The sequence below is a fragment of the Schistocerca gregaria genome, chromosome 1 (assembly GCF_023897955.1).
Source record: "Schistocerca gregaria isolate iqSchGreg1 chromosome 1, iqSchGreg1.2, whole genome shotgun sequence".
Lineage (NCBI taxonomy): Eukaryota > Metazoa > Arthropoda > Insecta > Orthoptera > Acrididae > Schistocerca > Schistocerca gregaria.
The window spans coordinates 822,639,874-822,667,792 of NC_064920.1; the positions used below are offsets into that span (position 1 = coordinate 822,639,874).

Consider the following 27,919-nt stretch of genomic DNA (forward strand, 5'->3'; position numbering starts at 1 on the left):
AAGGTAGTAGGAGTAATCCACTAAATTACAGGCCCATATCGTTAACATCGATATGCAGCAAGATTTTAGAACATATATTGTGTTCGAACATTATGAATTACCTCGAAGAAAACAGCATATTGACACACAGCCAACATGGATTTGGAAAACATCGTCGTTGTGAAACACAACTACCTCTTTACTCGGATGAAGTGTTAAGTGCTACTGACAAGGGATTTCTAATCGATTCCGTATTTCTGGATTTCCAGGAGGCTTTTGACACTGTACCACACAAGCGGCTTGTAGTGAAATTGCGTGCTTATGCAATATCGTCTCAGTTATGTGACTGGATTTGTGATTTCCTGTCAGAGAGGTGCTGTTCCTCGTCTATATAAACGATTTGGAAGAAAATCTGAGTAGCCATCTAAGGTTGTTGGTAGATGACGCTGTCATTTATCGACTAATAAAGTCATCAGAAGATCAAAACAAATTGCAAAACGATTTAGAAAAGATCTGAAATTTTGCAGTTGTCCGTAAATAACGAAGAGTATGTGGTCATCCACATGGGTGCTACAAGGAATTCGTTAAACTTCGGTTACACGATAAATCAGTAAAATATTAAGGCCATAAATTCAACTAAATACCTAGGAATTACAATTACGAACAGCATAAATTGGAAGGAACACACAGAAAATGTTGTGGGGAGGGCTAACCAAAGGCTGCGTTTTATTGGCAGGACACTTTGAAAATGTAACAGTTCTACTAAGGAGACTGCCTACACTACACTTGTCCGTCCTCTTTTAGAATACTGCTGCGTGGTGTGGGATCCTTAGCAGATAGAACTGACGGAGTACATTGAAAAAGTATTATCGCGTAATCTGTGGAAGTGTGTCACTGAAATGATGCAGGATTTGGACTGGGCATCATTAAAAGAAAGGCGTTTTTCGTTGCGACGGAGTCTTCTCACGAAATTTCAATCATCAACTTTCTTCTCCGAATGTGAAAATATTTTGTTCACACCGACCTACATGAGGAGAAACGATTATCACGAGAAACCTAGGGAATTCAGAGCTCGTACGGAAAGATATAGATGTTCGTTCTTTCCGCGCGCTATACGAGATTGGAGTAATAGAGAATTGTGAAGGTCTTTCTATGAACCCTCTGCCTTGGATTTCCTGAGTATCCATGTAGATGTACTGTCTATGTTGCGATGTGGCAGACACTGTTAACAGTAGCCTCAGAAGTTTCATAGATGGTGCAGTTATCTGTAAGTGCTATCTGAGAAAAGCTGCACAAATACCCACATAAGTCGTGATTTAAGGTCAAAGTCGTGCAGATATTGCCGACCTGCTTCAAATGTTCAGAAATGTAACACTGTACGCTTCAACAAAACGCAGGAACATAGCATCTAAAGAATACAGTGTCAATAAGTTGCACCTGGAATAAGTGAACTCATGCAAACGCTCAGAGGTAACAATGTATGTGGATATGAAACGGAATTATCACATAGGCTCAATCGTAGGTGTAGGTGGTGGCAGACTTTGGGTCACTGGTAGAATACCATGAAAATGTGGTTACCCAAATGCGATTGCTTACGTACCACTCGTACGGCCCAAGCTATAATATTGCTGAATTAATTGTGTGGGGCCCGTACCAAAAAGGAAAAACGTGGAATCTGAACGTACACAAATGACGGTTGCTCAAATGGTCATTGGTTTTTTTTTTCCCTCACGTAAGAACGTTATGGAAACGCTGAAAAATCTGAACTGGCAACAATTGAAGGCGGATGCAAACTACCCTGCAAACGCCTACTTACAGTTTCAAGAATCGTTATTTAGTGAACAGTGTAGGATGTGTTACATATACCTACATATCGTTCCCGTCGTTACAGTCAAGCCAAAATTCTATTAACTCTGTGCACGTCATTTAAACCGTTCTTTCTTCTCGCGCTCTGTATGTGAATGGAATGGAAGAAAACTTAATATGTGACATAATGTAAGTACAAGTAGATAGGATATAAAATATGGACTGGCAATGGCAAGAAAAGTATTTCTGAAGAAGAGAAATTTGTTAACATCGAATACAGATTTAAGTGTTATGAAGTGTAGCCATGCATGGGAAGTGAAACATTAACGATAAATAGCTTAGACAAAAAGAGAATAGAAGCTTTCGAAATGTGGTGCTACAGAAGATTGTTGAAGATTAGAAGGGTCGATCACGTAACTTATGAGCAGATACTCCACATAATTGGTGAGACAAGAAATTAGTGGCACAATTTGTGCCAAATGAAAGGATCAGTTGATAGGACACATTCTGAGACATCAAGGGATCCCCAGTTTAGGATGGGAGGGGAAAGTGTGGGGTAAAAATCGTAGAGGGAGACCAAGAGATTAATACAAAAAGCAGGTTCAGAGTGATGTAAGTTGTAGTGGTTATTTGGAGATGAAGAGGGCAGGATATAGTAGCATGAAGAGCTGCATCAAACCAGTTTTAAGACTGAAGAAAACAACAACTATGCACAACACAATCACTTGCAAAGTATAGGTGTTGATGTACTCCAACGAGTAAAGTTTAGGGATGACAATCTGAGAGATTTTGACAGCCAGGCATGTGGTTCACCTCTACCAACCTACCTCTTCCAGAACTTTACATCGACTGGTCTCGGGTGGGAATTTAAAAATATGCCGGCATGCCATCACGTTCAAACCACATTTCTCCACTGATATAAGTGGTACGTCAGCATTTTTCGCAAGAAAATCAGGTACCTCTGACTCACAGGTGAAGAAGATGCATTACGTCCCACTTAAACCACCATGGCTGATGACAACGCACACACTGTGCTGAAAGTATTCTCAAACTCACAGGAATGTGTGGTAATAGTATCATTTTACATGTCACTGTTTGCACTTTTCAAATTCAAAACAGTGTACATGGAGTTCTTCGTCACTAGGGTGTAGCTGTCCCCTCACCTCCCCCCCCCCCCCCCCCACACACACACACACACGCACATAGGGAGGGAGGGGGAAACAGCTTTGGGAATGATGAATTAATGTACCAATGAGCTTGTGTCATGAGGGTTTCAGTGATCATCACGTCACTCAATGTTTTAGGTTTGATGAAGCTGGAAGATCACAATGATCTCTTTAAGCAATGTGTGCTGGCATTTGCTTGAAATATATTTGTGTCGTAATCACAGTTTGTTACAAATTCTCTTTCTAACTTCCCATCAGAATGAATGAAAAACACTGTAAGTGACAAAGAGCAGATCTTACGCAATATTTTAAAAAATTGGCCATCGGAGAGTAACCGATGCTCCAGAACTTTGATATTGTATCATATAAAAAAGGCCAACTGATTCCAAAAAATGAAGGGCAATAAAAGGATAACAATGTTCCTGAAAAGAAATGTTATGAACTCCAGCACCTTACTTACTATATAACTTATGAGAGATAGTCACAAATGTTTTTGATAATGTTTAAAATCCCACTGACAATGACATCACTGGAGATTAAACACTAGCTCAGTTTTGAAGAGGATAGAAGATCACAAAAAACTCTTTAAACAAAGTGTGTTAGTATTGGTCTAAAATGAATTAGAGAAGCTATTTGAAACATCCATTTGTAGTATTTACAGACATAAACAGAGCTTTAGAGAACGATGACTAGAATACACTCTGTGAAATTTGAAAGGCTGGACAAATAAAGTAAATGGAGCACATTGGTTATCAACAACTTGTACATTAATCACAGTGCACTTATTACCAGTCAAAGGACAGTGGTTGAGAAGGGAATGGGCAGTGTGGTAGTCTGTCTTTGGTGTTACTCAATCTGCAAAACGAAAAATCAATAAAGGAAGGCATGACAAACTCTGGAAAGGGAACTGAAGTTCAGGGAGAAGAAATAAAAAACTTTGAGGTTTGTCAGTGACGTTGATGTCTTGACGGAGACAGCCAAGGATTTCAAAGATCACTTGAATTAAGTGGATGGTGTGATAAAGAGGTTATAAAATGAGCACCAACAAAAAGGAAAACAAGGGTAAGTTAATGTAGTAAAAGCATGTTAGGTGACACTGAGGAAATTAGGTTCAGAAATGAGACACTTGAAGTTGTAGAAGAGTTTTGTTATTTGGGCAGCAAAGTAACTGATGGTGGCCCAAGTTAAGAGAGTATAGAACACTGACTGGCTACAGCAAACGGAACATTTCTAAAGAAAAGGGGAAATTTGTTAACACTGAGTATAAATTTAAGTATTAGTATGTCTTTTCTGAAGACATTTTTGTGGAGTCTCTGCTTGTACAAAAGTGAAACATGGATGATAAAGAGATCACACAAAATGAGCATGGGTTGATCAAATAACTCACAAGAAAATACTGAATCAAATTGGGAGGAAATAAACTTCAAGCACAAATGAGCTAAAAGAAGAGATTGGCTGGAAGATTGCAGCCTGATGTGTCAAGGAATTTGGTAATGGGAAGAAGCAAGTGTATGTGTGGGAGGGGGGGGGGGGGGACACTATAAGAATAATAAGGGACACCAACGCTTGACTGCAGTAAGCAGGTAGATATTAGATTTATTCTCTGTAGTTAGATTTACAAGTTCTAGAGACAGAAAAAAATAGCATGATGTTCATTTTTGCAGCCATTAGCTACTTTCCCTAGCTATGCTTATACAATTTTCTGTCCTCCTGCATATTTCTTGGATCCTAGTAACCTCTACTGTAACATTCCACTCTACACTATCAGCCATTATCACTACATATCAAAGCCTTGAAAGGAGCTGTGACTTATACTGGGGTAACTTGTCATTAAGGAAAAAGTGTCTGATGTGCAGAAGTGTGTAATAAGAATTATGTGTGCTGTACCTCTACAGTCTCTTGTAGACTGTTCTTCACAGTACATTTATTTCCTTAAGAACTTTGTTGTCAAGGATCAACCAGTACGAAAACATCAGTAACACGTTTCTTAACAGAGAGAGAGAGAGAGAGAGAGAGAGAGAGAGAGAGAGAGAGAGAGAGAGAGAGTAGTGTGTGCTGTTCTCTATTGTGTAGTTCTGTGCTCCTTATCATCCGTGCTTCACTTTTGTACAAGCACATTCTCCACAAAATTATCTTGAGAAAGACATACTAATACTCAAATTTGTATTCAGTGTTAACAAATTTCCCCCTTTTTTGGAAATGTTTGTTTGCTGTAGCCAGTAAGTGTTTTATGTCCTGTCAACTTGGGCCACCATCAGTTACTTTGCTGCCCGAATAGCAAAACTCTTCAACAACTTTTAGTGTCTCATTTCCGAACCTGATTTCCTCGGCATCACCAAACGTGCTTGTACTATATTAACTTACGATTGTTTTACTTTTTTGCTGCTCATTTTATAATCCATCTACAAGTGACTTGTTGCCTTTCCGTTATTTTATGTAATGCTCCTTCCAGGAATTTCTATTATTGTTCAACTATAAATCACTGTAAGTGGGAGGTTTGGCAGGGTGGGGAAGGAGGATGGAGGGAATGGACGGAAGAAACTACAGCAACTTAAGACATCACGTAAATTGCCAGGATGTTTCCTAATTTTTTTAGTAGGAAAGTGTACCATAAATTCAAAATTAACTTCTTCCACATCACAGCAAGAAATAAAGCAATTATGATCTACAGAACATCCAGATAACTATAACCAGAACACTGTAACAAAACTATCAGAATTAATCAATATTTATCTTTCACTTTGAAACCTTACAATTGATATACACATCCACACAGATCCTCAAACTTCAGGATTCATTGTTTAAGGTAATGAATATAATATGACAATACAAACTGAAGATCTTGGAGTTTGGAGTTTTAGGATAACAAACAACCTAATCATGTTGGAAAATAATGAAACAAAAGCCATGTCGATACAGGATTGTAAACAAATAAATAATTACAACTAAGAATCATATTAGAAACAAAATACAAAACAGAATACTCAGAAACAAACTTGTAAAATATGTAAATGAACAACAGATAAGTAAGATGAAGTATCTTCAGTATCGTACAGATAGGTGAAACAGAAATCAGATTGGACATAAAGGTTAACTAAAATATGGGCCACACAAACACTTGGCACTGAATCAAAGTACAGATGGGGGTTGAGAAATGAAAGGTATATAAAGTGCAAAGCAGATTATATAATTTGAATGACGGTTTACACAAACTAGATGCGTCGCATCTGTGTGTGTTTTTCACAGACATCAAACTTGCCAAATAGCTGAGAAGCTACAAACGGTTTTATTTATAACACGTCTCCATTATAAGGCAAACTGGAGAAAACCTGCCGTTACAAATGATGTAATCTTCATGGAGGAAGTTATACATGATTGAACAAGTCAGGCGTTGAAGTTCAGTAGAAGTAGGCCTAAACCTCTAAATGACAGATTCCAGATGGTTTTAAACGCGTTATAACTCACATTTGACTTTATAATATTAAAAATTGAACAATGTAGTAAAATCGGATCAATGGTGTGGTGTGCTAAATCTCCTTAATGAGAATTTTTTATTGTTAGTACTTTCCACAGCGTTGAAATTCGTTAGTAACAAACATCTACACATGTAAAAAAACAAGTGGAAGGTGTCAACACATGACATGAGGTCGACTTTCAAAATTATTTATTGATGGCAATATGAATAATCTTTATATATCAACTTTAGACACAATCGTCGGATTCTTGCATAATTGTAACGCAAAGAAAAGTTTGGTTTCGAAATTTGATGTGACTCAGTTTGTTCCGCATGCGAGATCTGTTTATCCACCTGTCACGTCAGTTGGTTCCAAAACCACGGCTGTTCACTCAGAAACGCGCGGAAATGACAGAACTTCCAAGCAGCAAATTTCTGTTTCCACAGTTGGTAATATATTTTTCGCCTGCTTAGCCACCTTTAGGTTATGGGAACAACCTAGCTGTTTAATTTATATCAATACTTCCCTACATAAGCATTAGTTTTAAATAAAATCACCTAAACATGAACACTAGTATTTACCTAAATCATCCATTCCAGATCTGTGATGGGGACGGCGATCACACGGCTTTCAGTTGTATTCAAGCAGTAAGCTAATAACACCCACTTCTCGATTGTTTTTGTACCGTACACAAAAAGTCACAAATCGCAAAGTTCACCGAAAACACGATACTTGTGCTTCTCTGTAAGCACAAATATTGCGCTGTGCAGTTTGCACACAATCAAGATTGCCAACGTTTGCGAATGTACACCACTGTGTCAAGTGTCAAATCAATTTATGGTGTAAAGTGTTTGGTGCCAGCAAACTTATCACTGAACTTTAGACGAGCTGCGAGTCTTCCAGCACATAGTAAATATTACCTGACGCTGTGTTACAACAGATGTACGTGACTATGAAAAGAATTTGAAAGCATGTACACACGTTTCACATACGGGAAGTTTCAGAATGTTAAATTCCACAAGTTGAGGCAAATGTGTAGGTGATTATAAACGTAAACTGTAAATAACTTCAAATTAGGATTATGAACACTACCATCTCATGTTACTGTTATTCTACTCTTGCGGCATGCGATAACTACCGATACGCCTACCATATGACATGACACTCTCCACTAGAAAAAAACGTGTCGAAATAAGTTGCGTCGAGCAATTGTTATCCTCATATTATTGGCACAGTTACTAATGTTGATGCTACAAAATGAAATCGCACATTTTGATTAGAAAGAGAATGAGTGTGCAATTATGTAACTGAATTTAATTTAGTATTTTCAAAAAGAACTTTTATATAAATTTACATTTACAGGATGCAATGGTAGATCTACATCATGCCACCCCCAGAAGGTATACTAGGAAGTGTTACAAAGGCAGCACAGAAAGTGACACATTGTTTTTTTTTTGTGTGTGTGTGTGTGTGTGTGTTTAGAATCATAAAATTTCAGTTAAACCCAGAGAGATTCCCAACTTCTTTCCATTCATTTCATCTCACAATCTTGCCCCTCTGCCAGGCGTAGTATTTATTTATTTATTTTTTAATCACCTCCTCCACTCCTTTTATGAAGAAGTCCAGTGTGAACCTAAGACATGTTCTTGAAGTCACCAAGATTTATAAATACATTTCACCATCACATAATAATACTATTTATCAATGTAATCGTTCATACCATTTCATTCTGTAGTCTGCAGTGCTATTTTCCATTCCTTGTCTATTATGTTCTAAGCATATAGCATTTGATTTATTTATTTGTTCATCCAGGGATTGTCTCACAATTATATAGGAGTGGTCGTCATAGTACAATGAAAAATAAATAGGCCCTAACTGGAAATATACATAGGATTTATAAATATGTTTATATGAAGATAGGACAGGTGGTCAGCTGTGGCCTTGCTGAATGAACAGTTGCCTCTGTCAGTTAGTCCCTGTTCTATAATATTCTTTGCTTTACACACCATTTGCATCAGATAACTTACAATATAAAACATAGCTTTTGTACTGCATCACTGCACACAGTAAGGACACACACTCTCATGTTTATTTAAAATGTCTTATTGGTCTTAGTCCTTAGCATGCTTGTTTGTTGGAATATAAACCTTTGAGAGAAATGCATGTGTGGACAATAAAAAAAGATGTAAGGGCTTTCTGACTATACCACTTAATCTATGAAACCCCTTTTTTTTAACACACTGACTTGGATCAGTTCTAACACTAAGGGTGTACAGAATAGTCATTTGAAAAGAACTTCTGTCATAAACCATACTACACACCAACTACTTGCCTTTATTTTATTATCAATAAAAGTTTGCAGGCATTTTGATTCAGTCCATATTCAATTGAACAGAATTCTAACAGTCAATAAAATCACAGGTTTTGTAGCTTGGTCCATTTGAATAAAATTCTGGATGCATGACCATGTCAAATGTGTTAAAACTACCTATATTTTGGCTGTTCTTATATGCATCTTTCATCAGGATGACAATATGAGTTTGATGGTTACTGCTTAACAGAGGAAAGGCCACTGGATCTGAAGAGATACCAACACGAACTATACAAAATGTACATTTACATACATACTCTCCAAACCCTATGGAGTTCAGGGCAGAGAGTACCTCCCGTCACACCAGTTTCCATTCAGATTATTTAAACGCCTCTATGCAGGCTTGATCCTTAAGGGAGCGATATGTAGGGGGTTGCAGTAAATTCCGTGAAATTTCCTCAAATTGTTACACCCTGATATTTACAGGAGTTGCCAATTCTGTTACCCATTGATAGTGTTGTATAGGATGCTACAGTTTTACATTTTCCAAACTGCACACCTTTAAATTTCTAAACATTTAGAGCAAGTTGCCATTCTTTGCTCTACTTTGAAATCTTATCAAGATCTGATAATATTTGTGCAGCTTTTTGAAACAGTATTTCATGATAACTAACTGCATAACTGTGAAAAGTCTGATGTTACTATTAAGATTGACTGCAGACTCATTAATATACAACTTGAAAAGGAAGTGTCTCGACACACACTCCTGGGGCATCTAAAGTCACTTTGATGTCTGTCAATGAATCTCCATTCAAGATAATATGCTGTGTCCTCACCACTAAGGAATCCTCAATCCAGTCACAAATATCACCTGATTGTACTGTTAATAACACGTGTACTGGCAAGTGAGTCAAATGCTTCCACTACCTGACTGCCTTGATCCATGACATTCAAGACATCATGCGAGGAAAGTAAAAGTTGGATTCCATGTGATCGATTCTGCTGGAACCTATGTCCATTAGCATGGAGGAAATGATTTTGTTTGAAATACCTCAATACATTTGAGCTCAGAATAAGTTGCTACATATTATCTGAAAATGGCTGGGCTTCCTGGCATGCTATATTGTGATTGGGTGATAGGATTAAGAGGAAGGGATGTAAGATCCTTACTGTCAAGAATACACGGTATTAATTTTTATTGGTTGTCATCAGCGAACATGGTGGAATCTGCCAATATGACTTTATGCTGCTTAATAAGGAATAGTCACACTGATGAAAGCAGCTTGTAACAATAGGTGGTACATTGGTAGTTCATCAAATATGATGCGGACACACATTTGCAAAATTTTTATTGAAACTAACAGGTAATCTCCTTTAGTGCATACAGTGTATTTCTGCTTCAAGTTCATTGGTTTGTTTTGTCTTGCTTTCAGCCTCATCTAATTTTTATTGTTTGGATTATTATTAGTATTTCTTCCATCATTTACAGCTACGTTCTGCAAGCTGTTCCAATCGTGACTGGTTCGTGGTAAGAATGATTGCTGATGAGCCTAATTTCTGATTTCATCTTCATTGTCTTTTTGAGAGATGTGACTAGGAGGAAGCAATGTACTGATTTACTCTTCTAGGAATGTATGGTCTTGGGACTTTTTCAACAGTGAAGCACACCATGTTGCAGAACACTGTTCTTATATTGTCTGCCACTGGAGTTGGCTGAGCATCTCCATGATTTAATCTAATCTGACACTCTTGCTTTTACCAAATGGACCTGTAATGAAATGCACTGCTCTTCTTTGGATCTTTTCTATTTCCTCTCTCAATCTGTGATTTGGATTCCAGACTGTTACAGGTCCCAGACTGATAAGCAGTATTCAAGTATTGGTCGAACAAGGGTTTTGTAAGGTACCTCCTTTGTTGATGGATCATGTTTCTTGAGGATCTTTCCAATGAATCTTTCTGGCATCTGCCCTAGCTGTATTTTAGCAAAGTAACCACTTCCAGTCATCATTCTGTAACCATATAATCATACAGCAATGGGTATATCAGTTTATGTATACATACTATGTTACATTTGTTTACATGGAGTGTCAACTGCCATCCTCTGCACCAAACATCATGGATCCTCTGCAGGCCTTCCTGAATTTTGTTGCAATTTTCTAGCAATGAGACTTCTATGTATACAACAACCAAACAATGGAAAATCCAGGATTGAATGTAACAATACCAGAGAAGGAAAGTTGCTACTCACCATAGAGCCACAACAAAAAAGAGTAACACAGTTATAGCTTTCAGCCATTAAAACCTTTGTCAGCAGTACACACACACACACACACACACACACACACCTGGTGTGTGTGTGTGTGTGTGTGTGTGTGTGTGTGTGTGTGTTGACAAAGGCCTTAATGGCCGAAAGCTATAATTGTGTGAATCTTTTTGTTGTGCATATCGCGACTCAGCATATCCTCTATGCATATAACAGTGTCGTGCAAAAAGCCTCATGGAACTTCAAACATTGTCTATTAGGTCTTTTATATTTATTATGAAAAGTAATGGTTCTATAATACTACCTTGGGCTATGCCCAAAAGTGACCTTTTACACCTGATGATTTCTCTTTGTGGAGAATGAGATGCCATGTTATGTTTTCTAGAAACTCTTCAGTCCAGCCATACAATTCACCTGATATTTTGTATGTACATATTTTGTTCACTAGGCGGCAGTGTGCCAAACAGTATTGAATGCCTTCTGGAAGTTGAGGAACATGGCAACTTAGGTGTTTATATCTACTCCTTTCTGGATCTTGTGGATGAACAGAACAAGTTGGGTTTTACAAATCATTGCTTTCGGAACTCATGTTGATTTCTACAGAAGAGATACTCAGTCTCCAGGAACGTCATAATACATGAGCATTAAACCTGTTTCCGAATTCTACAGTGGACCAACATCACAGATAGAGGCCTATAGTTTTGTCCATCCATTCAGTGACCCTTTTTGTAAGTGGGAATGACGTACCTTTTTCCAATCATGAGGAACTCTTCGTTTCTCCAGAGACCTACAGTACACTGTTGCAAGAACAGGTGCAAGTTCTTTTGTATAGTTCGTGTTGGTATCTCTTCAGATCCAGTGGCCTTTCCTCTGTTAATGGCTTCAGTTGATTTTCTGTTCCAAAGTTACTTATTTCAATATCAGTCGTTTGTTATTTATGCAATGATTTAAAGGAGAATCACAGTGTGTTCCTATTCTGTGGAACAGTTTTAGGATTTTGGCCTTTTCTGCGTCAGTTTCTGTTTCAGTGCCATTATGGTCAAAGTGTTTGGACCATTTACTGATTTAAAATAAGACCAAAACTTCTTTGGATTTTCTGTCAAGTCAGTATACAGAATTTTACTTTCAAGTTCGTTGAATGCCTTATGCATGGCTCTTCTTACGCTAATTCTGGCTTCATTTAGTTTTTGTCTGTCTGTGAGGCTTTGCCTACATTTAAATTAGCAGTGAAGCTCTCATTACTTTCGTAGCATCTTTCTAACGTGAAAGCAAAGAGAAATTCACTGCAGATTTAAATGAAGTCATCAATATTAGCTGATTTGCTTCGTTTATTTATCCAAGGATCATTGCATAATGATATAGGATTTGTCATAATAATATGAAAATAAATACCACAAAATACACACACACACTAAAAACAAAGATTCCAAGACTTACCAAGCGGGAAAGCGCCGGTAGATAGGCACAATGAATAAAACACACACACAGAATTTCGAGCTTTCGCAACAGGTGGCTGCTTCGTCAGGAACTCTTTCCTGACGAAGCAGCCGCCTGTTGCGAAAGCTCGAAATTCTGTGTGTGTGTTTTATTCGTTGTGACTATTTACCGGCGCTTTCCCGCTTGGTAAGTCATGGAATCTTTGTTTTTAATATATTTTTCCCATGTGGAAGTTTTTCTATTTTATACATTATACAATGATAGGAAAGGTGATTGGCCATGGCCTTGATGAAGGAGCAATCTATCTTGGCATTGCCTGAAATATATAAGAGAACCATGGAAAACCTATATCAGAATAGCTGGATGGACCAATCTACATCCTCCCGAATATGAGGTCAGTGTCTTAACAACTGCACTGCCTCATTCGGTTCATTACTATTATACAATGTTCTCTGATGTACACAGTTAACTTATACTGTAAAACATAGTTTTGCACTTCATCACTGCACACAGTAAGGGTATCTATCCCTGGTGACTCCTGGACCCCAAACATGTTGCTATGCCCCTTGAATCAAGTCCAATCTGTCTGGAAAACTGACTCAGGGCTTCATAAACATGCAGCTATTTCCAAGCACATCTTGAAGTCCTCCCCTCAGTCCGCCTGAAAAACTGAGTCAACATACTCCTAAGATGAGCAAGACATTGAGCTCAAGAGAATAACACAAAATTACTGTCATGCACTATTGATATTGCCATCCTATCTTTGTTCCTTAGTTGACACGTGATTGCCTTGTAAAGGCATTGGATTGTGATTAAACAGTGGAAACTCCAAGTAGGAATATCAACAATGTAGGAAGAGACAGATTGCTACTTATCGTGAAGAAAACACATCAAGTTGCAGACAGGCCTCCCACGTCAAAGACACCAACCACTTCCTTCACCGACTCTCCACTACCCCCACCCCTTTACCTCCAGGATCCCTACTCCATGCCACCTCCCTATTCAACAACATCCCTCATGCCTATGGTCTTATCGCAATTGAATACTATCTTTCCCAATGTCCTTCAGACTCCAGACCCACTACCTGATTCGTCATACACCTAACTAGCTTTATCCTAACCCCCAGTAATAAAGACACTTTGTAAAAAGAGATAATGTACACAATTTTAGACATGTGGATCATTTTATTTATATAGTTTTCCATCAAACGTACAGTTCAGTTTTAGAAGTACGCAACATATCCATGTACTGTCCTATTTATCAATTACGATCTGTGCAATGTCATACCAGACTCCAATTCTAGGCTTTGCTATTCTGAATTCAAATACCGTGAAAGTATATGTTACGACTTCAGTTCAACAAATCCACAACTTTTATCTCTCATTGTCTTCTTGTAATATTTGTATGAATGAATATATTCTTCTGAATATAATAGGGGGAAACATTCAGCGTGGGAAAGATATATCTAAAAACAAAGATGATGTGACTTACCAAACAAAAGCGCTGGAAGGTTGATAGACACACAAACATACACACAAAATTCAAGCTTTCGCAACCAACGGTTGCTTCATCAGGAAAGAGGGAAGGAGAGGGAAAGACGAAAGGATGTGGGTTCTAAGGGAGAGGGTAAGGAGTCATTCCAATCCCAGGAGCAGAAAGACTTACCTTAGGGGGAAAGAAGGACAGGTATACACTCGCGCGTGCACACACACATATCCATCTGCACATACACAGACACAAGCAGACATTTGTAAAGACAAAGAGTTTGAGCCAACTCATATTTGGTCTAGTTCTGTTCTTAATATACTGTATATCAATGACTTCCCATATAGTAAATAAAATAGAAAGAAACTTCCACATGGGAAAAATATATTAAAAACAAAGATTCCAAGACTTACCAAGTGGGAAAGTGCCAGTAGATACGCACAATGAATAAAACACACAAACACACACACAGAATTTCGAGCTTTCGCAACCGGCGGCTGCTTCCTCAGAAAAGAGGGAAGGAAAAGGAAAGATGAAAGGATGTGGGTTTTAAGGGAGAGGGTAAGGAGTCATTCCAATCCCGGGAGCGGAAAGACTTACCTTAGGGGGAAAAAAGGATAGGTATATACTCGCGCGCGCGCGCGCGCCACACACACACACACACACACACACACACACACACACACACACACACACACACACACACACACACATGGGTGTGTGTGTGTGTGTGTGTGTGTGTGTGTGTGTGCGAGCGCGCGCGAGTGCGAGTATATACCTATCCTTTTTTCCCCCTAAGGTAAGTCTTTCCGCTCCCGGGATTGGAATGACTCCTTACCCTCTCCCTTAAAACCCAAATCCTTTCATCTTTCCTTTTCCTTCCCTCTTTCCTGACGAAGCAGCCGCCGGTTGCGAAAGCTCGAAATTCTGTGTGTGTGTGTGTGTGTGTGTTTTATTCATTGTGCCTATCTACCGGCGCTTTCCCGCTTGGTAAGTCTTGGAATCTTTGCTTTTAATATATACTTCCCATATAGTAGTAGACATGGAGAAAACATTCTCTATTCCGATAACAGACGCACCCTAGTTACAGAAAGCAATTAAACCATTAAAGCTGTTTATGATTGTGCAGCATGTATTAAATTATCATTTAACATAAAAACGAATAGTACTTACTTCAGTGTAACTAGGGAAAACAACTAAGTCACATTAAGCATAGACGATAAATCTATAGAGTCTTATGAGACAAAAAGTTTTTAGGTATAAATATGGATTGTCAATTAATATAGAAAAAAACACCAAATACACTGACGAAAAGAATGATGTCAGCATCTTATGTTCTTACGATTCTATCATCAGTTTGTAAAAGCAAATCTGCTGTGGTGACACACTATTTCTATGTACACTCAATTCTTAGCTAATGATTCTTTTCTTGGGACTGATGGCACAAAACACTGACACAATTTTTAAACTGCAGAAATGACTGCGTATGTCATGTTCACTGTAAAGAGCTGTTTAAAAAACAAAGTAAACTTACTGCACCAAGTGAGTACATCTACAAATCTTTTGTACAAATCAGGAAAACATTAGGAAGTATTTCACTAAAAATTCTATACATAATCATGGAACAGGAGCCAATTTGGACTTACATTTACCAAGGAAAAACAAACTAAAAAAAGTCAAAACTGGATTATCTTTCAGGGGGTGAAACTGTATACTAAATTGCCCATGGAAATGAAAACGGTTACTTCAAATACAAAAACAAATCTCCCATGCCTTATCTTTGCAGTCTCCCACCACCTCCCCAAGTCACACCGTCGCCACAAAGCAGCATATCCCTTGTAATTCAGTACCACCCAGGACGGAAGCAACTGAATTACATTCTCTGCCAGGGTTTAGACTACCTCTCGTGCCCTGAAATGAGAAATGTCTGCTCACTATACTTTCCACCCCTCCCACAGTGGTATTCTGCCGTCCACCGAACCTACACAATATACTCATCCATCCTTACTTCCAACCCCTTACCTTATGGCTCATGCCCCTGTAATAGACCTAGATGCAAGACCTGTCCCGTACATCCTCCCACCACCTCCTACTCAAGTCTGGTTACATACGTCACCTATTCCACCAAAGGCAGGGCTACTTCTGCAAGCAGTCATGTAATCTACAAGCTAAGCTGCAACCACTGTGCTGCATTTTATGTGGGCATGACAACCAACAAGCTGTCTGACTGCATGAATGGCCTCCAACAAACTGTGGATCACGCTGTTGCTGCGCACACTGCCAAACATGACATCCTTCATTTCATTGACTGCTTCACAGCCTGTACCATTTGGATCCTTCCCACCAACACCAGCTTTTCTGAATTCTGCAGGTGGGAATCCCTGCAATACATGCTATGTTCCTGTAACCCTCCTGGCCTCAACCTTCATTAGTCACTGTCCAAACCCATCCAGCCCCCTTCCTTGTTGCCATTCTAGCACTACACAGCTGTCATTCCACCATCACACCCAGTCTTTTTACTTCTCTCCTTTTCCGCTATTCCCGCTCCCCCCTTCCGCCTCCCCACCTCTCCCCTGCCCTCCATCTAACCTGCAGCATTTCACTGTCTGCCACCCCAGTCTCCTCCGCACCCTCACCCAGACACCACTCTTATCATGCACCAATGCTGCTGCTCGCTGTGTGGTTTCAGTTGACTGAAACTGCAGAGAGAGAGAGAGAGTGTGTGTGTGTGTGTGTGTGTGTGTGTGTGTGTGTGTGTGTGTGTGTGTGTAGTCTATTGCTGATGAAGGCCTTACTGGCTGAAAGCTATATTTGTGACAGTAATTTTGTTGTGCCTCTCTGTGACAGCATCTCTGTTATTTGGTGAGTAGCAACTTTCCTTTTCATAATATTTTTACTTCAAATACATCTGGTTAAAAATACAGCAAAAACATCTTCAAAGTAAATCATACTACATGATTAAATATTACTTCACCCTTTCAGTCCCATATTTTTTCTCAAGGAAGAAAATTTTTTCTTTATGTGATAATGCTCTTATGTGTTTTTTTTTTTTTTATAATGATTTTAGATGCAAGATTTATACAAAAGTATGTACCCATTTTCAAAGCATACTTTCTACACTTGGCTCCATTTTATCGACTAAAATAACTAATTATGAAATAGCCTCTATTATAATAAATAGGGAAATGATCATTCAGTAACTACGATACAAAATAATAATAATAATAATAATAATAATAATAATAATAACAACAATATTCAGTTGTACAGTGCAATGTAGCAAATCAACCACATCCATGTACTCTGGTGGCCGTGGTCTGCTGATCTTTGATACACTGACTTGCTGATATTTTCATACAGATGCCCAACAGTTGGCAGCACTTGAACATGATGGAAAATTTAGATGTTCGCAAGTGTTTCCACTGGGATGAAATACTTCCATAGCAGCTAAGACACAGTGAAAGTTAATGTACAGAATTGTAACCAGAGTGTCTGAAATGGTGCAGTGGTTAATAATGAAAGAGGATTACTACAACATGCTGTCCCATTACAACACATGATCACCATCTAACGGTTTTACAAGGAAATCATGTGCCAAGATCAAGAGCGTATGATAGAAATTTAGTGTTATTCTTTTGAGCTCTACATCTCACTCATCTTGGGGATATGCTGATTCAGTTTTTCAGGTGGGCTCAGAAGAGGACATCAAAATGTGTGTGCAGCATAGTTGCATGCTTACAAGGCTTTGAGTAAAGTTTTCCAGACAGACTGGACTTGATGCAAGGTGTCTGTGGTCCAGCTGTCACCAGTGGATATCGTTAGTGTTTGCAGCGATGCAGAGAAAAACTATGTTTTATAGGATAAGTTATATGCACCAAATTGTGTGAAAATCAAAGAACATTGTGTAGAGATCAACCGAACAAGGCAGTGCAGCTATTAAAGATACTGACCTTATAGTTGTAAGGATGGAGTTCACTTCATCAACAGCACCACAGCCAACTGACTGTCCTGTCTTCATGAAAACGTATACTCTGTGTATGTATATTTTGAGCTATTTGTTTAAATTGTATTATGATAACAAAACTTATATCTTTGTAAGATAGTCCCTGGATAAATAAATAAAACACATCAATCAGTTAATACCATTTAATTCTTGTAGGGTCATAAGACGATGTGGTTGGTTACATGATCAGAACACCGCCCGAGATCAAAAAGCAGTAGGACTGCTTTCATTACTAAGGACTGTTTTTGAGGTGTTTTCATACGCACCTATTTTTCACCCTTTAACAGTTTCCTTGTTTTTTTGTTGTTTTATCAAAAATAATTAATTCAGTAGTAGTGGAGAGAAAATTTACTAGAAGTGTGAGACCATACCTTCACCTGGAAAATTCCATGTACAAGATGTGACAAAACAGTAGAACCCAGCTCAAACCATATGTCTGCATTTGTTCTTTCTACAGCTTAAAACTTTTCTTCATGTAATCTTTTTGTGAGGCTACACTGGAATGTTGCCATTTTTACCTACCAGAGGAGTGTAAGAACATGTTTTTAGGTCACTGTCTGATGACTGCCAATGAATTGTTCGAGCAAATCGCAAGTTGCTACAGTGAAACGACAAATTTCTAGGTAAAAAAAATCGGACCCTTCATTCTTTAGTACTGCAAGCATTCTCACTCCTGTATCAAGGTAGCATTAGGCACAATGAATTAGCAAGCTCATAGCAAAAAAAATTAATTTTTCATAAGAATAAGTGCTCACAATGGTTTCATGACAAAACAGAAAATGTAGCTTACAGAAGAAGCCACATTTTACGAATGGTTGTAAAGAAATATGCAGGAAGACTTCTGCTTGCCTCTACATCCTCGAGAAGTGTTGAATCATATTTGCACAAGATATGAAACATACATTTGTGCAATCCCCCATCCTGCCAAACTTCCACTATTGAAATGAAAGTAGTGAAAACACTAGATGGTTAGAACTAACCATGGATGCTTGTGCGTGTTACATATGCAACGTCTGTGTATTCGGTCATGTCACTGTTTTATAATTGTATTAGGATAGTTGCAACCAGACTAGTTATGCAGCTACCATGTGTTATGTCTACCTGAGCCCTTCCTAATTGTGAATGAACCCCAGTGTCTCTCATTGAGGCCAAATATGTGCAATGTCATCATAGGGTCTGACTTACCTAATAACCTGGCTGTGACCATCCACAAAACAACAAAATTCACAGTTCCTCCTCTGCTACTGCAATCACATCTGGAACAAGTTATGTGCACTCTGTATGCAACTCAGTTATCTGCTGCATCTAAGAGAAAACTGCAGCACTTAATCTCTTCCATTTCACAATAATGAACACACATAGCCAGTTCCCTCTGTCAAACAGTAAAGCTAATGCTCCTGTCTTATTTCCCTTATGTTTCTTTCTCTTTATATATCTCAAACAGCAACACCACTTTCTTTCCACTCTCTCTTCATTACCTGGGTTCTATCACATTCCTTTCTGTCCCTCTCCTTCCCCTTCTCTGAAATATATTAGTGCCAGTATTGCCTTTGTTGTTCTACTTTTCATGAATGAATGCCAATTGTGTGTTTTGCTTTCTGCTGAGTCTATTACAGTTCCAGTATCCATGTCATATTTATTTCTATGTGTAGGATTATAACTAATGCCTACAGTTCATTACTTTACTGAGAATTAGCTACACACATTCAAAACAAGTAACATTTCACTTTTATTTACACATAAACAGAAAATAAATATTTTACACAAATCATATGATTGTAAAAAAAGAGCATGAAAAATACAGGGGAAAACAGAACACCTCTGTTGTTTGATGTCAAAACATTTAAAACATTTTTGTTCATAAATTGTCGTTACAAAGAGTGTTGGACCCATCTCTCAGAGTGAGCTTTGGTGCACACTGTACAAATGATCCACCTGTCTTCAAGCCATTACTGCTTTAATCCATTGTGCCCATATCATAATGGATAAATCCCAACTGCTGGATCACCAACTGCTGAAGTCACCAAAACTATAACCAATGTTTTTTTTCTTCTTTGGAGGACCCCCAGAGTTTTCTGCAGCATCATTCCTTTGAAAAAATTTAAAAATGGAAAATTTGAGGGTTATCACAGTTACATTAATCAGTAAACAGGTAGAAGAAATGTCTTTTTTGTGAGAGTTTAATATCCTATTGCTAGGAAAAGAAGTACAGACAACAAAAGGAGGATCCAGAATGGAATAATGATATTATAAAAAGGATAGATTGCTATTCACCATATACTGGAGATGCTAAGCCACAGACAGGCAAAACAAAAAGACTGCTTTTGGCTAAAAGGCCTTCTTCTGAATTAGATAACATATGTACACACACACATATTCCACAAACACACCTCATACATACAGGCCAAGGCTGGCCTTGGCTGACAGAGACAGAGGTCTTGAGTGTATGAGTTGCTTTTGCGTAAATTTGTACGTATATGTGTCTAATGCAGGAAAAGACCTATTGGCTGAAAGCTTACTTGTTTAGCACTCTTTTTGTTTTGCCTGCCTGCGACTGCGACTCAGTATCTCCACTATATGGTGAGTAGCAATCTATTCTTTTCATAATATAGTCAAATGAACAATATGTAATTTTAAATTTTGTTAAAATATTACATTACTATTTTTATTGGAATTAAGTTGTATATAGAGTGCAATACTGAGTACAATCTAGGTCAAGCAGTTTGCACTTAAAAGGGAAGGTCAGACAGTACAACCCATTGATTTCCACAAGTTTTGGCATATTAGTTGGGGATCAATCAAAAGTAATATGGTTTTGGCCACAAGCATCCTTTTTGAAAAATTTGAGGCCAAATCAAATAATGTATGATCTGTTCCTAATCAGACAGAAGCGCTACGACACTCGAAAATCCATTTCATATTCCCTCATATAATGAAAGTCATCAACTAGTGATGTTGCTTTTTTTCCTCAGCAATGTCCACTCATCATGTATGAGGAAAAACTTATTAATTTTTCCAATAAAAACTGAATTTTTATACTAGATTTGTCATGATCAGAAATCAGAATAATTTTTTTAATATCTGGATCTCTGACTTCTACCACAGATAACCATTTCATCATGCACAATGTAATGATTTTCAAGATACACTGATGTAGTGCTCCAATTTTTTCCATCCTTTACTTTCACTTCTTAAATGCTGTTATTTCAAGTACTTGGTTTTTTACGCCAACAAATCACTTGTATTACAGGTCTTTGCTTTTTTTTCACCAAGTTACCACCTCTTTTTCCTGTGTTCTCGTTGGACATTTATGCACACAAAAATACTGTTTACTGACAACCAACAAATTAGTGGAGAGCATGAATGGACATAAAAGAACTGCCTTGCTCTGGGACCTCAGTATTCAGTTGCTGAAATACAAACTACAATATGAGCCAAATGAGCTGACTGCCTGGCACACCACTCGGGATATTTGGATTCTCCTATCTGCTGGAGATGGAAACTCAACCTTTATAATATTCTCACATCATGACATTCTCCTGGACTCAATGTCCATTAACATACAATTCTCCTTCCCTCTCTTTTCTCTTGATTTTTTGTTTATTATGTCTTATTTAAATATTTTTTATTGCTTTTTACTTTTCCATCTTCGTTGTCACCTTCTCAATTTCCCCGTCTACTTTACCTCTAAGTTTTTAATCACATTACTAATTTCATTTCTGTTCCTCTTTATTCACATTCACTTTTCACTGACACTCTCATCATCATCATCATAATCTCTGGACTGAAGCTGGAACAATGCTTACCAATTTACTGTCTCTGACCTGTTATTCTCTCAACACTTCCCCTTTCATCTTGGTGTCTCCTTGTTTTCACACGAGGTGGGTCCCTTCCAATTCTAATCACCCTATTCTTCTTTCTTTCTTGAGAATCAATGAATAGTTCTGAACGTTACGATAGTTTCCTATATTTTTATGCGTGTTTATCAACAGTACTAAGAATTTTACCACTGAAGGACTCCAGCCATTCTTTCTCAAATGAATTTTCCTTTGTTATTAAAGTTGAATGAACAACTAAATATATGTGCTTCACCTTAAAATGAGAATAAAATGCATGTCAATACATTTTTCCCCATTGTTAAATGAAAAATTATTCTCTAACATTAACCATGACAATTTTGCAATGGAGAAAAAGAACACCAACAGTTATGTTCAATTTATGTGGACAAACTGAACAGTCTCATTATGTACAGTGCCAGATCATTAGATCTGCTGTACAGGAGACACATCAAGTTTGAAATGAATATAATGATTTACAAAATATCTTTTTATACACGGTTTTAGAAAGTTATAAATAATATATTAACAATTATGCAAGTGCATATAATAAGAGTACATATAACACTAAAATATTTGTTACATATTAACAATTTACAATTAAGAGTCCTTGCTTCCTATTGTTCAGACTGCAAAACTGTCTTCTATGAATTCTTCAACAGTGTAGTCACACTTTTCTGCTAAAATGTTATGGAGTAATCTTTTCAATGAGCCAAGGTCCATGTGTAATATGATCCTACACTGTAGTTTGTTATATATTTTTAGCCCCATGCACAGTGGTGTCTGAGCATAAAGCTTTTAAGTGATGTGAGGGAAGTTCAAAGTTCTCCTTATGATGAGTACCATAGCTATGATTGAAGCAATACTTTTTAAGTTCACATTGGTTATTGTATATAAAAATCAAAATTTGAAATGTTTACAATGAAGGAATAGTTAGTATTTTCAATTTCTTAAATAATGGGCAACATAACTCATTTTTATGGGCAGCACACATTCCTAATGATTTTCTTCTGAAGAATTAATAGCGTTGTGCTGTTTGTAGAATTTCCCCAGACAATTATCCTAGACTGAATAACCAAACTGAAGTAACTATCCTTGTGTCCATGAGTGACACCAGATAAAATAAACATTGCAAAAGCTAGAGAATTTAATTTGCCACGAGGTATATATGTGTCTTCCAGTTAAGACTTTTGTGAATGTCTAGGCCCAAGAACTTCACGACCCCCCCCCCCCTTTTTTTTTGTGTCACCAACTGATTATTATTAGCTATGCTTACAGGCCCATTGCTGCAGATTTAGAGAAAACTGCATTATCTGGGTCTTTGTGACTTCAGTTTTAGTCAATTTTTATGGAATCAGGATTCAAGTTTTTGTAGAATATTTTGTAATCTATATGGAATTCTTTCAATAGTGTTGTTTTCTATCATGACTGAATGAGCATCGATATCTAATGGTAAATCATTGACATATGACAAGAGCAGGAATCAACTCAGCATTGAATCCTGCGGGACCTTTTGGAAAATTGTTTTCCATTCAGAGTAGTCGTTGAATGAATTCAATGTTAAAATAACTCTTTGTTTCCTTTGTGTCAGATAAGAATTGAACCACGTTAATGCAGTATCTTTGTTCCTGTAGTTCTAAGTTTGTAAAGTAGTAATGAGTGGTTCGCTGAATTGAAGGCTTTTGTTAGATCACACAATATTCCTGAAATCTTTTTGCCCTGGTCCAAAAAGGTGCTTATGTTTTCTGTGCATTCTCTGATGGTGTTTATTGTGCCAAGCTGATTTTTAGATATAATGTTATTTTCAAGTTGTTTTGCCACAAGTTTTTCCACTATTTTAGAAAAGACGGGGACAAGAGATAAAGGCAGATAGTTCCCCATACTTTCTGGGGATCCCTTTCCAAACAGTAGCTTTATCTCAGCATATTTTAGCACATTTGGGAGACACCCTTGTTCAAAGGGGTTGGGTTCTATGTGCCTGAATTCATGTTGTCATTATGGGCTGTCATATTTACATCAGACTTTGTTACATTTACAAAGAATTAATTGAAGGAATTTGACAAATGAACAGGGTTTACAATAATATCGTAACTAATTGTTATCTGTTAAATTTCTTAACTTGTAACATTTATTCCCATTTCTGGCTTCACAAGAGAGCAGAATGCCTTTGTTTTATTTTTTTATCTGATTATAAAAATACTTTGTTGCCAGTTTCTTTGTTGCAAATACAACTCTCTTAAAGACAGCCTTGTAATGTCTAGGATAAATTACAAAATCAGGGTTTCTATTTACTTTAGGCTTGTTATGCAGCTGTCTTTTTTTTTCTTGCACTAGGAACTCTTACTCCTGGTGTAAACCAATTTAATTTACTCTTTACTTCTGAACAACAGAAACTCCAGGTAGAAATATCAACAATGTAGGAAAAGACAGATTCCTACTTACCATAAACAAGACACATTAAATTGCAGACAGGCACAATTAAAGGACACTTATTAAAGTTTTTGGCCAGTAAGTGTCTCTCAATTAAGCCTGTCTGCAGACACTTATCACAAAAAATTCTAAATTTTCTTTATTAAAATTCCTTCTCACATACAATTCATACTTTAGTTTCTATGTTTCTGGGAGCTCTATAAACAAAGCAGAGTGATCAGATATCTGAAGAGCTAGGGAAAACTTCCTTGTATCATGAAACTGGTAATTTGGAAAAGTATTATCTATGCAGGTTGCTGATTGGAATTTTTTGTATAGTGCACACAGTAAAGTTTAAGTTAAACCCAGATTTCAGGATTAAATCACAAAATGTTACTGTGTCACCGCGTTCAACTAATGTATATAAATTTGCAATCTGTTGCGATCACAATCTTTTACATGCTTTCTTTCTTACGTTTTTCTAAAATAGAGTGAAATTTGTCTACAAAAATTTTATTGACTGAACTTACAGGAATTTTGTAAACTGATATTATCAGAGTATTCAGATCATATAGCTCTACACAACAACTTTCAAAAATATATTTTTCATTTGGGCAACTGAAATACAGGAGCCTCCACGAGATATGTTGTTTTTATAATACCTGCTGGTAAACTTAAAACTTTTAATTTTATTTAAAACCTCTATGCATTCTTTTGTAAACCAGTGTTCATTTAAGCATACTACCCTTATGAAACTTCCTGGCAGATTAAAACTATGTGCCAGACCAAGACTTGAACTTGGGACCTTTGCTTTTTGCGGGCAAGCTCTCTACCAACTAAGCTACCCAAGCGTGATTCATGACCCGTTCTCACAATTTTTCTTCCGCCAGTACCTCGTCTCCTACCTTCCAAACTTCACAGAAGTTCTCCTGCGAACTGGCGGAAGTAAAATTGCGAGGACAGGTCGTGAGTCTTGCTTGGGTAGCTCAGTTGGTAGAGCGCTTGCCTGCGAAAGGCAAAGGTCCCGAGTTCGAGTCTCGGTCTGGCACACAGTTTTAATCTGACAGGAAGTTTCAAAATCAGTGCACACTCTGCTGCAGAATGAAAATTTCATTCTATGCTACCTTCATGTTTACAAATTCTGAAAGTATAACTTGCAAGTCATCAATTTTAGAGTAACTGAGATTTGGACGTTCTTCTGTTAAACCTCTTATATTCAAATACATCAGAACAGAGTTTTTGGGCTTATTTATGATTTGAAGAGCATCATAGTTCCATTATATTTACAGTTTTTATTTTCAAAAGCCACTTTTGATTTATCACCCCCTTCAGAAATTATCAGTTTCCCTTGCTTTTGGTGATTCTGCAGACATCTGTGAGCTTTTGCTTAAAGTCGTTGAAACTAACCTATTTAAGTGTAGCTCATCCTTTCCCAGACATTCATCGCTTAAACATTTATTTGAATTAATGAAGATCACACCCAGCTTGTTGCAATGTTCCCTAATTCCACTGTTTATATACAAATCACTTACCGAGCTTTTGTGCAAAATCCCACTAACAACAATTCTTGAACTTGTAAAAACAGTTTTGGCTGAGTCAATCAAGCTTTGAGTTTTCACTGATTATTTCTTCCTCTCTGCTGTTCCGAATGGAATTTGTCCTTTTTTCATTTCCACTTTATTCTAACCTCAAGATGTTTTGAAAATGTCTACTGATCTGTTGCGATCAAAGTCCAGGACGGACACAGATTTCAGAGTCTGACACGGTAACATTTTTCAGTGTGGAATTGCCAACAACAATAAATTTACTATTTTCAGTTCACTGTTTTCCATTTGTTTACCGATATTCCAGTGGATAGATTCTGTATGTTTTGTTTTTTGGCTGAGATTTTTCACAAACACAGGATTCTGTTTCACTTAATTCCGTATGGTGGATTTCACACATGCAGGACTGCTTTTCTTGTATTAATCTATCATTTTCTTTCCTTGCAGCCAATATTTCAGTTTTTAATGCCTCTATGTCCTTTTGTAGCAACTTTAGAATTTCATTCTTTGAATCTTATTGTTCATTCATCATCTGTATTTCAGGAACTGTTCGCTTACAACTCATACATGGTGTGCATGATGATATTTTATTGTGAAGTTTTCAACAACTTAAACAAAAAATAGATACGCTTACTTGTATTCAATAACTAAAATAAAATGTTTCAGTATTTCTGCTTGTAAGTCTAGCATACAATTAATAAATTATGTGGTACTATTATTGTCACTGCAATTTTTTTTTTTTTTTTTTTTTTAATTCAGGAAGTACTATTTATCCTTCAAGAAGCAGCTCGTAACTTCCCTTCCCAAGACTTAGTGAAACCTTTTGTAGAGCTCTTATTCCGGAAAAAGTCCTTAATGACACCAAAAACTGAGCCTACATCTACTATGACTACTCATCTATGGAACTGTGTGCTGATTTTTATTAAAATAATGTACAATAAGTAATACTCTTACCGAAAAGTATTACTTACTTTGAAATTTCTTCCATGTTGATATATTTACCAACACCTTCTCTGAAGACTTTAAGATTCCCACCTGCTGATTTTTTCTTCAGCTCTTTAGCTGCAGCTTCTGCCTTTCTGGCTTCTTCTTCTCTCTCAGCAATCAGCTGAAAGAACAAAAACATTCTCAATGTTTTAAACCAATTTTGAGTTTAGGATAAATATTATACAGTCAGCGTGCAAAGTTTGGTATGACCAAATTTGGCCCAGCAGATAGAAACTGAGAAGCTGAATCCATTTCTAGGTCAAGGCTAGTCATAGAATACAATTCCTCTCTTCTTCGGTGTTGACCAAAGCCTGGGTTTATTACAAAACTATATTGACAAGCTCTAACAGTTGCTGCTGAATCTTTAAAAGGGCCGATCAGTTTGGGCACCTCATAAAAGATATAAAAGGCAGGCTTCTCCTGTAGGATCATACCAAGTACAGTACTGTGATGCTCACACCAACCTACAGAGTGAGGACAATCTTACTTAAAGGATAAACTCTGATGAGACACACCCCTTCTAGCACTTGTGTATCATAGTTTCTGCTTCCCTCCTATATTTCAGAGAGAGAAAAAATAAGGATGATTCCATAATTATGTTACAAACTTTCAGAGGTGACAGAGGAGGGTAAATGTATCATTTTTTTTTAAATATATCAGTTTGAGGTAAGGGACTCTGGTCTGGAAACGACTGAGTTGAAAATTGTTTTGATACCTCTAACAGCTGACCTCTTCTACTGCAAGCTCTTTGCTTTCTGTATTTTTGCAGGAGGTAGTATGAACCAAAACAAGAAAAAATTGTCTACTGAACACGGGCTCTAAAATGCATACCTTAAAAGCTATGAACACTAGTTCAGTAGAAGAGATGCATTTCGCAGTTGCAAAGATTCATAGCTCTTAAGGGATGCAATTTAGGGCCCATGTTACTGGAATTTTTTTTTCCTCCTTGTTTTGGTCCATACTACCTTCTCCCAAAATATGGAGAGCAAAGAGCTTCCAGTAAAAGAGATTCACTGTCAGAGGTACCTGAATGGTATTCTGTTATAACTTTCAACTTGTTGTTTCTGGACCGTGTTCCATTACCTCATACTGGTATAGTTACCCTTTTCCATCATCCCTGAAAGTTTGTAAACTCATAAATATATATTAGCATAAAATAGCTACTTCTTGTTTCATATGTGAATGAGAAAGGAAATGGTTCTTTCTGTAACTTCAATCACAGTCTTTCCTTTGCATTG

The 27,919-nt window shown here is 37.3% G+C and overlaps 2 protein-coding genes across 2 annotated transcripts in view; both read right to left on the bottom strand.

Moving 5' to 3' along the window:
- Nucleotides 1–7,844, bottom strand: part of LOC126271264 (paxillin-like) — a 447,630-nt gene extending 439,786 nt beyond the window's left edge. Inside the window, exon 1 of the mRNA XM_049974139.1 lies at nt 6,988–7,844. Within this exon, the coding sequence (XP_049830096.1) occupies nt 6,988–7,000 (13 nt within the window). The 5' untranslated portion in view covers nt 7,001–7,844. The remainder of the gene's footprint in view (nt 1–6,987) is intronic.
- Nucleotides 7,845–19,610: 11,766 nt separating this feature from the next.
- LOC126271351 (RING-type E3 ubiquitin-protein ligase PPIL2) overlaps nt 19,611–27,919 on the bottom strand; it is a 72,980-nt gene continuing 64,671 nt past the window's right edge. Inside the window, exons 10-11 of the mRNA XM_049974145.1 lie at nt 26,666–26,802; nt 19,611–19,994 (exon numbers count right to left, since the gene is read on the bottom strand). Coding sequence (XP_049830102.1) covers nt 19,910–19,994; nt 26,666–26,802 — 222 coding nt within the window. The 3' untranslated portion in view covers nt 19,611–19,909. The remainder of the gene's footprint in view (nt 19,995–26,665; nt 26,803–27,919) is intronic.